Here is an 11,158-nt window from a genome sequence, read left to right on the forward strand (position 1 = left end):
AATTTGGTAACCCAAACACTATTAGATTCTAGATTTTTCTAGGTGAACTTTTTTTGTCTTAAAAAATTTCACTGGACCCAGCGCGATAGCCTAGTGGCTGAAGTCCTTGCCTTGCACGCACCAGGATTCCATTTTGGCACTGGTTCATGTCCTAGCTACCCCACGCCCCATCCAGCTCTCTTTGCTTGTGGCCTAGGAACGCAGTGGGGTGCAGCCCAAAGCCTTGGGACCCTGCACAAGTGTGGGAAAACCAGAAGAAGCTCCTGGCTCCTGACTTTGGATTGGCTTAGCTCTGGCCATTATGGCCAATTGGAGAATGAACCAGGGGACAGAAGATCTTCCTCTCTGCATATCTGACTTTCCAATAAAAATAAATAAAGCTTAAAATTTTTTCTTAGCTTAGTTTAAGAATAACTATTGAGACAAGTTTATTCTGAAATTGAGAAGTTATTCTGTCGTAAAGTGTTTCTCTGCAAGATAAATACTGAATAAATGTTTGTTCTGTATGTTTTGTACTTGAGAGCTGTGATTGATCGGTCTGTTGAAATATGGACTTGCCAGTAACATATAATGTTTCTTAAATTTATCCTCAGATTGTAAGTTCTTCTTACAGTTACATAATGAGACGATGTTGAATCAAGTTACTATATTTTATCTTAATCTCTCTGCCTGGAGAGTGACCAGAGAGGGAAAGAATCCTTGTAGTTACATTTTAGTGATATATTCATTGCTGTGTTTGGGAATCATCCACTAGGAAGCTAAAGCAGATAAACAGTCATTCAGCAATAAAAGCTTTTCATATCTACAAAGAGAATGCTTTGTCCAACCTTGCCAACCTCCTTTAACGAGAGATGCCAGTCTAGGGTTGGTACTGAGGAAGGAGAATGCCCAGGAGCCCTGTCTGCCATGACCCACTGCTGCCACCGTGTAACTGACATGTTTGTGTTTTTATTCTAGTGACACTGTACGCCTCCTGTATTCTCTTGGGAGTGTTCCTGAATAGCAGTACACCTATATTTTTTGAGCTTTTTGTGGAAACTGTCTACCCAGTTCCAGAAGGAATTACTTGTGGAGTTGTCACTTTTTTAAGTAATATGTTCATGGGAGTTCTTTTATTTTTTCTCACATTTTATCACACAGGTAAGAAATTTGGTTTGGTTTGTTTTTTCTTTTTGCCCTCCACTGACATGAATGATGAGGAGGGTCTATAGCACTGGTGTGTAGGGAATGTTTGTGGAGCATGTTCTCTGGGACAGACCATGTGAATTGCCACATGCCAGTGAAAGAAAGCAACTTCAGCAGTGTTTCTGGGAGGCCAGTGCACCTTCACACCCAATATGTCTGAATGAGTTACTCTGAGTGGGCACCCAGTGGTTGTGTGAATGCAGCTCTGTCCACTACAGAACAGCGGCTGCTCCAATGTGCAGGTTTGCATGGAGAAGCTACGGTCTGTTACTTTCCTGTTCCAGTGTGCTGGCTTATTGGCAATGGGAATTAGAAGGGTACAGACAGAAGGAATGCACAGGACCAGGTATGTGGCATGGCATGCTCCATGCCCTCCATTCTCTAGGCACACCGCCACAGGCTGGAGGTTCCCCGACCCAGGGTACAAGTTAATGTCAGGGACATGTCTGTAGTTCATTTAAAGCGTTAGGGATAGGGAGGCTCAGAATTTTTGCTCCCCCAGCTGCATGGGTGTGGCCGGGAAACTCAGGTTGGACCAGCCCTGAGGCTTTGAGATTTTAGCTCCATCTACTGCGGCCATGCTGTGAGTGGATCTCGAACTGGTCTGGGCTGGAGGCTCAGGGTTTTTGCTCCCCAGGCTGCTTGGCTGTGACCAGGTGGACTCAAGCTTGGGATTATGGGCCCATCCACCACTGCCAAATACTGGGTAGATCTTGAGCTGATCTGGGCTAAAAATAAAAAATAAAAGCCTTAGGGATAAATGAGAAGAAAAGGTCACCCAACCTATGAAATGTTCTGTAAACTGATACTTTCAGGGGCCAAGTTGTGTCTAGGAAATTTTCTGGTAGGCTTGTAACTGAAGTGATAACCATACTAACTTCCTAGACTGGAGATAAATACTCAGAGTTTTCAAAGCAACGAAACAGAATCATACCTAGGTTTTGGACAAGTTCTGGGCGCTCACTTCAACCAACTGTATTGCTTACCAAGTACAATAGGTTTTTAACATTACTAATCTTGGCAGAAATTGGGTTAGTCATATGAAGGAGAGTGATACTAATGAAGGCAGAAGACCGTTCTTTACTCTCCTCCACGCAGTGTTTCCATCAGGGGAAAGTGCGATCACCAGGTGTTAGAACAAGGGCTCTGCTTCTAATTAATTTTCAAAAGAGAACCATCTAGAATTATTACATATCAGTTTTAATCCACTTCAGTTGTGTCACCATCAAAATTAAGAGGCCTACTGTCTCTCTTTGGCCTAATAAGGTGTCAGAGATGGCTTTGATGCCCCCGGGATGATAGAAGCAATTTTCCAGCCGATGGGTTCAGGGTTGCTGAGTGGTCCCTGCAGCATAGCCAAGTGTGGCTTTTCCTGTCACTTAGAATCAAGTTCAGTTCTCATAGTATTTACAAACAACCACAGCGGATGCCAGATAATGTTATCGCTCAATAAATCTTTTGCTTGTGGTGCCTGGCTTTCAAGAAGCACACATTTATAGATCAGTTTAAAACAATGAAGACGCCAACAACAGTAACCTTCCTAACCTGTCTGTGTTCATATTCTGCTACCTGAAAAAAGTACATAAGTGAGGCTGGGTTCATCTAGATAGGAAAGAAGTTTATTTAACCTTGGAGGTTCAAGGGCATGGCCCCAACATCAGCTCAGTTCCCATGAGAATATCATAGCAGGTGGCATCCCAGTGGTGGAGGCACATGTAAGAGGAAAAGATCACTTGGCAAGACAGCAAGCTGGAGAGAGGAAGGAGCTGGTAGTGTTCTCTCACTAGACCGTCCCCTTCTAAAGGTGCCACCACCTGTTAACATTACCACATGGGAGAACCAAGCTCTCAACACTTGAGTGTTTGGGGGACACACTCCAACTATACCCAGCCCATAGGACTGTTCTGCTCTAGAGCAGCTCGGCACACTCCTAACCATTTTGCATGGCCACTGGAGTATCTGTTATTGTCCTGGGTTTGACTGAAGCCTTTGATCTGTTCAACAGCAATTGACTTCTGCAGTGATTTAACTGGCAGTACAGTCAGGCAGAGCCCACTCCTAATTTTTCACATTCAGAGGGTTTAACTACTGCAAGCAGGTTGTTGGTTGATTGGTTTGTTTCTTTGGCCTATAAAGCAGAAGAGATAGCACCATTTTTGCTCATTGCTGTTGGTCTGACACAATCCAGGATTTATCCAGCTGGCAGAAAACACCTGCCCTGTTTAGGGTTGACTTTTAATCACATATTCTCATCCATATCCACATAGATGTGGGGAAGTTTCTGCCTAAAATCCATGATTGTTGTGAGAAGAAAACTCAGACTTTAAATAACAACTAATTTCAGTCCACTCGGGATGATTTTTAGGGGCAAAAGTGACTTAGTGAATTTTAGGCAGTTCTAATGAGAAGATGTATGTGAAGGAGCAAAGTCAAGACATAGCTGACACTAAGTGTTTCTTTTGTTTTCTTCTAGAAAATAAACCCGTTGAACCTAGGAATTTAAATATCTAGGTTTCTATTTTAAGAAGTGTTTTTCTGTATGTATTGATGGTGTGTATACAAACATCCCCCACATCTCTCCAGGGCTAAGGTGACAAGAACTAAGAAGTCTCTGTTGAAATTCCCTTCCCATGTGTGAGTTGATCTTGCCTGGAAATTCCTACACATTGTTTATGGATGGGGTAACTGAGGGTCCTCCCTAACAGCATGCCCAACACACACACACACACACGGTGCTGGCTATAATATCTCAGAACTGAACAAACTGAGCCTGAAATGACTGCATTAGAATGCCTGTCCTGGGAAAGAACTCCTACTGGAAATTTGCTTGCAGACCAGAGTCTTTGTGAACACAGGGTGGATGCTATCCCAGCTCTTCTACAAGTGGTCGCTGGCTGATTCAGAGCCCCAGGTCTCAGGGTCTCCCTTCTCAGTTTCAGTTCTGCTTTGAGGACCTGGAACCATATGACAAGTTTCTAAAGAGTTTTCCAACGTAAATTTTTCAAAATAGCAAAAAAAAAAAAAATTACTTGTCTCTCAGTATTTATAAAATATTGCTTCCTGTACTGTTTGCTTTGAGACTCTCAGCAAGCTATTTGAAACAGCACAGTGATGCTTTATTCTAATAGCTTCATATAAAAAATCAATTTGGGGACCCTATTATAGATCCTCTAGGTGCTCCAGAATGTATTCTGTTTTGTATGCCAAAGTGTACCTCATGTTCATTTTACTTATTCTAGACACTTTGCCGCATATTCTGGCCAAAAACAAAGATTTTACCTCAGTCCTTTTTGTTTTGAAGGGTTGGGTATAAATTGAAGACTCCATAATGCCTTAGCAAATTCACAGTTTGGTTGGGGGCATGGACAGGATCAGCAGTGATCAAATGTGGACTAGAGCAAGGCAGTGTTATTTCTGCAAAATGAAATAGCACTGTGCATGTTAAGATCTGATAGGTCATTAATGTGCAACAAAGGCAGCAAACTGGGAAATGGTGTCAGCCGGCTGCTCAGCTTGAGGGAGGATGCAGACAATTGTGTTAAAGCTGAACAAGAAGTTCATGTGTGGTTCTGGAAAGGACAGAATGTTTTGGCATCATCCAGGAAAAAGTGAGGGGGCGGGGAGGATACAACAGGGCCTCCAGGAGAGACAGGCAAAGAGATGAGCAGAAATCCCAATTTGGGCAGTCCCATCATGCGATGCTGAGCCCGCAGCTTTGAGCAAAACACAGCCCCTGTCTCTCTTATTCTCCCTCAAGGGAACAAAGGTGAAGCTAGGGAGAATGTGCTGCTGAAAGGGCAAGCAATGGGGAGAAGCAAGGTTTTATGTTTTACAAAGGTAATTTCATCAGAGACCAGAGATCCTAACTGCCTATTATCCCTTCTGACTCCTCACGTTCCCTCCCCCAGAAGAATGGACCCTAACTGCTGTTAGGGACAGGGGGTGATGACTGCTCTAGCTGCTTCAGGCTGAAAAGAGGTGTTAAAAGGCAACGCAGCAGAGTAACCTTCCTGGGGTCAATCTAGAGGTCCCCATTAGAACACAAAAGTCATCAGAGGAGTCTGAAGTGCTGTCTGGGCTCAGAGCGCTTCTCCTTTTTGGATTCAGGATAACACAAAGTGGGTGAAGCAGTTTAGTATAGATGGCCCAAACAGGAGTATCAAAAAAATTATGCCCTTTGGGCCCAAGAAAGCTAACAACCAAGATAACTATTCCTAGTTTGCGAAGAATGCTTCCAGTTTCCAAGGAAGATTTCTGATAACATATGTATTTTGTTTACCTCCACATGTAACTTATCAATCTCCCTTTGAACTTAGTTGGAGGTTATCAGTTAGATTGAAAAAGCATATACCCTGAAGCTTCTCACATCCAATTTGATTTTTCAGTAGTAAGTAGTCAGTGGTGGCACGATTTGACAGAACTCTGATTCGAATTTGGTTTACCTTATCATTGAGATAAGACAAGGCCCTGGCATTGGCATTGACAGTTTTTTCTAATATATAGGCCAATTCATCAATTTCTGTATGTGCACATGCAGCTAACCCAGGAGCTGGCAAAATGAACAACATATCAATTCTATCTCTTAGAGTGGCTACCAAGACAAAAGCATGGAGATAGCCTATGGCAACTCCCTTCTCTGGGTTACTGCCAAGGAGATGATGCCTGAGATTTCAGCTTCTCGGGATGCAAGGAGGAAGCTGCCGGACACACCTCTATGGTGTCCATTCTGTCCTAAGCAAAGTGCCAGACACTGTTGTCCAACGCGAATGAGTTCCCCCTTTTTTCCTTTTCTCTGCCATTTGTCCCCCTCCCTGAGATGGTGCATAAAAGACACCATTCCCACCATCTCCTGGGGTCTTTTCTCTTTTACAGCCCCCTCCTGTCATTACAGCAGAAACCTTCTTTCTCCCTTTCCTAACCACACACACACACACACACACACAGTCCCTGTCTGTAACCTGCTGCTACATGGGGACATGCGGCCTGCAGTGGAGGAACTGCTGGTGAGCCAGCAGGCATGTTAGGAAGGCTGTGGGATCCTGCCTTCCAGGATGGGTTCAGATTTCCTGTAGTGAAAGGCAAGGAAAGGAATGCTTAAAAGAAAGGTGTGTACTCTCAAAAAGTTTTAAAAAGGACAAGCACACGACCATTTCGGCAGCTCAGGGTTTTGTTAGATGGACCCTGTGTCATGCTGTCAAGCTCAGGAAGGCCGGCAGTTGACTTTGCTGTTGCCAAGTCTGATGAAATTTTGAAGCAAGCCCATTTCCTGCTGATTAGAGCACAGAAGCCGCAGCTCTTGTGAATGCTTTTCTGCAGCGAAGCACACAGGTTCCCTTGTCTCTGACTCCTTTTGCTTTCCAAGAAGGCAAATTATTTCCAAGAACACTTGCAGTTGATTGAACTAGGCAAATTTACTGACAGGGATTTGACTTTTCCAAGGGGCACCCAGTGAAAACCAATCAATGTACCATGATGAATAGAGAGTAATCTGAGACCTTTGTAGAGTTGCCATCTGACCGCAGGTGGAAAGAATAGCTTTACAACCCTGACAAAATAAACAGTCTACTTTGGGAATATTTTACAGATTTCTCAGTTAAAGGAGAGCAAGTACAAGTCCATTGCTACCACACGTGTGTTGTAGCTCCCAGGAAGATAACAGCCTCATAGCTGTAGAGAATGTCATTGTTGGAACAGAGCGGGACTGTTACTTACCAAGTCTCTGATGTGTTGGTTAGAATTCAACCAGAACGTCAGAGAGCCCTCTTTTAAGACCAATGGTGCGCTACTGTCTGTATTTTATTATTCTTATTTTTTACCTGCTTTTTGACTACTAAAATGAACAGAAATCCAGAGATTGTATGATGAATTCAAATGCAGAAAATACCTGGTGTATCATTTGAAGAATAAGGACAGGAGCCCAGAGGTCACAACTGTTTCTAGTATTTGGAATATATTCAACCCAAAACAGTTTTGCCTGAAACCATCATTGAAATACACATATCCGTCTTGGTTTCCTGCCAGCCGTAGAGTAGTACATCCTGCTTTTAAGAGGGAGTCGCTGAGATGTGGGAGACTGCTTATGTGAGAACAGCAGAGAGCAAGGTCCCGCAGCACCTTCTCTTGCCAGCCAGTTTTCTGATTTCCATTCCTGAGCGTAAATTGCTCTTTTAGCCACATGAATTATGGATTAAACCAAAGCAGCAGTGTGGAAATCTTTAAGACAATGTTTGAAGATTAAGTCAGTTATTAGCATTCTGTAGTACAGAGAAAAAGTAGACACCTACAGCAGTGACACACAAAGAAAGCAGCAGAGAACTCATTTGCCTTATTTGTTTGTCGTAATTGAAACTGCCAACTGGATATTAACCTAGAGACATCCCAGCCATCTCTCTGTGCCAAGGCGCTGCTCGCTCCCAAGCCTCGGGGTTGGCTGGCAGCCGGGCCTGAGGTAGAGGGAGGCCCACAGAGGAAGCCACTGAGCGCGAACTGGGTGTTGTGTGGTCCTGTTGGAGAGTCCACAATTCCCAGGAGAGCATTTCAGAAGAAGGACATTCTTAACTTCACTGTGTCAGACAACCATAGAACGCCCTGGGTAGATGGTTCCTTGAGGTTTCCCCATAATTGGCATCATACATAATCATTTACACTAGAGGGTAGTTGAGGGGGGAACAGTGCAAATAAATAAGCCAACATATCCACTGTGCTGTCTAGGGGTAGAATTTTGATAGGAGGTTTGTTTGTTTGTTTTTCTAGTATTTCCATTTTGTTATTGTTTTTGCTGAGAAGCAAATATAAAGATTATAGAAGAGCTATCTCAAGTTGCAGGTGATTTTTCTGATTTGCCTTGTAAATCTCATCAGCCACATCTACAAAGGGTCAAGAGTGATGGTGATAGGGGGACACTTAAAAAAAATAATTAACAAGCTCACGTGTAAAGGTGATCGATTTTTTTCCCCTTTGTAGTAAGATTTATTTTGCAGCTGAAATCAGAGTGAATTGAACTGATGAGAAATGATTAACAATATTGATTTGAAATATTCCACCCAAAAGCCCTGTGCTGTGCTGCGACACATCACTTAGCACTCTGTCCCCCATCTGTCACTGTGGAAAGGGCCCTGACCACAGGTGCTTTGGGTCTCAGAGCAGACAGCTCCCAGCATGCAGGGTGTGCTGCTGGTGACACGTGGCTGTCTAAGACTGCTTGTGTTTGTCTTCCAGAGCTGTCTTGGTTCAACTGGTGCCTTCCCGGGTCATGCTTGCTCAGTCTGCTCCTCATCCTGTGCTTCAGGGAATCCTACGACCGACTCTATCTCGATGTGGTTGTCTCAGTCTGATGGCACAGACTTGCAGGAATCTACTAGGAGACTGGAAATGAATACTGCACGCTGCACACTTGCTTGGAATTGCACACCTAGTGGGGAAAGAAAAAACAGAGATGAACGGAACTTCTCTCAGAGATTTTGTTAGGTGATTTATTATTGCATTAATTTAATTACTATTGGGTAAGGATTTGCAGGACCTGAGTGGGTCCAGGGGACTTTTTTTTAAACTCTGCAGGTGGCACACCTGTGCCTGACTGAGAGGGCAGGAATGTGACAACATCTTGCACATGCAGCACTTCCCAGGTCACGTCCTCTGTGTTTTGTGCCAGTGCTAAACTACTGATGCATTCTAGTTATGCAAAGAAATAAAAGGGGCATCTGTCACACAAAGAGAACTCCTTCCACAAGCCAAGTCACAATAGGAGGAAATGCCACTAACTTCTAAAGAAGTTTCAACCGTGTACCAGATTTTAATCCTGAAATATCCCAGCAGTATACCGGTGATAGAAATTAGCCATGTGTACACTACATTTGTTTTCTAATAAAGCTGTTTCTTATACAACTCTGGATCTGTGGTCAGGTTGGAAGCCTGTAGCCAACTTTGTCCTTTGCCCTGGTGACCTGGCACTTTGCAGGGCCTCGAGGCCATGGGTACCCCATCTGAGTCCCCACTTCTTGTTTCTGTGAAATACAGGTTCATCCCTTAAGTAATGACATGATGAGTAACTAAATGTTTAACGGAGTTGCATTGACTTAAGTTGCGGGGTGGGGGGAAGGTACCGCCATTAGGACTTGACATTTTGTTTAAAATGAAAGGGCAAATAGTGCAGACCATCGTGTGTCTTCCAGCTATGGAAATGGGCTGTGACTGTGAAGTCAGTGCAGGGTCAGTTCTTAGAGCAATTCATAACATTGAAATGCTTATGTCTTTTGAGGGCTTTCTGAATCACATGGTTATATTTCAGTTTAGGTTGGAAAATATCCAGTTCTATGTGAAGTTCATGTTATTTAAGACAGCTGCTTTTTGCCACTATGTATTTTCTCTGTATGAATAACACCTTTTCAAAAAGTTAACAGAGCTTTTAGACAGGCATCTCACTGGGAGGACAAATCTGCTGCCAAGGAGTGGATGGCATCCCCACTCACACAACCCCCCTCCCACAGACAAGCTGTTCCCCGCTAAAGTCAAGGGGAACACTTAGCTTTTTATTCTCCCTCCAGCACCCTCCCCGACCCTCCACCCCTCAACCCTTCCCACCCCTGGTCCCCACGTGGAGTTGCATCTTCACTGTCAGCTCAGTACATGCTTTATTAGTTCCTTGAGGTTGAGATGCTAAAAGCTGGCTAAGGCAAGCTGGTTGACACTCATTTCACACGTCTGTGTGTGCGCATGCACCATTGCAACACGATTGAGTCTTAGCTCACCCAGGCCACCCCTACCCCCAAGCAAATTTAAGGAAATGCATCTCTGTCTCAGGGGATTCTAGTACTGCCTGGTGTCTTCCAAGCTCCCTAAATTATGACACGAGGCCCATTAAAAAAAAATTTTTTTTTACCAGCCATCTTCATTTTCATTCAGCTTTAAATCATCCAGGTTTGGGCCCAGCACTGTGGCCTAGTAGCTAAAATCCTCACCTTGCAATCCTAGTGGCCCCACTTCCCATCCCACTCCCTGCTTGTGGCCTGGGAAAGCCGTCGAGGATGGCTCAAATCCTTGGGACCCTGCACTCATGTGCGAGATCTGGAAGAGACTCTGGGCTCCTGGCTTCAGATTAGCTAAAAGTTCCAGCCATTGCGGCCACTTGGAGAATGAATCAACGAATGGAAGATCTTCCTCTCTGTATATCTGAATTTCCTATTAGAAAAAAAAAAAAGAAGAAATCTTAAAAAGGAATCATCCATCCTTGGAACCAGACTGCCTAGTTGGTTGGCAGGAAGAGCTGAAGGCACTAAGGAACTTGCTGGGGAGGAGTGCTTGTGAAAGCCAGCCTCCTTCCAGGAACCTCTGCTGTTCCTCTTAACTAAAACCGAATGAAGAAAAGGGCAGAATTTCTGAGGGTTCAGCCAAGTCGGGTTCAGCCACTAAGCAGATCACACCCATGGGGCTCCAATACCCGCTTCCCCGTCCTGTGAGGACAGAGGAAAAAAGGGAGAGGGGAAAGCTGTTAAGAATGTGACATCAGGTAGCACTGTGTATGTTCAAGAACATTGTTGTATAAACTTCGGCTCCCCTGAGGCTTCCAGTGTCAAGCACTGTTAATTATGGTTAATTCCATTTTCAACACAAAGAATAATACTTCAATATTACCTAAAGGGCTAATTAGTGCAAAGATATCCCAAGTGGGTAGTGATTAAAAACTTGTGCACTGAGCTGAGCACAGCCTGCCTCTCCCCTCTGCACCCACCTGGCCCTTCAGCAGGAGAGGCGCCCTGAGTGAGCGGACCTCCTTTGGCACACCTGACCAGAAGAGGCCCAGGAAGGCCTTGGGCTGGCAGGAGGAGTCTGTGTTATTTACTGCAAATTCTATTTTCTGTTAGTTTTCGTTTCTATTATGTATCCAAACGGATTAGCCATTATCTCTACACCTTGCAAATAACAATTATAAAATCCTGATGAAAGTTATTTTAAACTGAAAGTAATCATAAACCCT

The 11,158-nt window shown here is 44.1% G+C and overlaps 1 protein-coding gene across 1 annotated transcript in view; it reads left to right on the forward strand.

The window, feature by feature from the left end:
- The window catches only part of SLC49A4 (solute carrier family 49 member 4), an 83,813-nt gene extending 74,739 nt beyond the window's left edge, over window positions 1-9,074 (forward strand). Inside the window, exons 8-9 of the mRNA XM_041003058.1 lie at window positions 958-1,140; window positions 8,404-9,074. Of these exons, the coding sequence (XP_040858992.1) occupies window positions 958-1,140; window positions 8,404-8,519 (299 nt within the window). The 3' untranslated portion in view covers window positions 8,520-9,074. The remainder of the gene's footprint in view (window positions 1-957; window positions 1,141-8,403) is intronic.
- The last annotated feature ends 2,084 nt before the right edge of the window (window positions 9,075-11,158 follow it).

The sequence above is a fragment of the Ochotona curzoniae genome, unplaced genomic scaffold (assembly GCF_017591425.1).
Source record: "Ochotona curzoniae isolate NIBS_2020 unplaced genomic scaffold, NIBS_Ocur_1.0 scaffold_2587, whole genome shotgun sequence".
NCBI lineage: Eukaryota > Metazoa > Chordata > Mammalia > Lagomorpha > Ochotonidae > Ochotona > Ochotona curzoniae.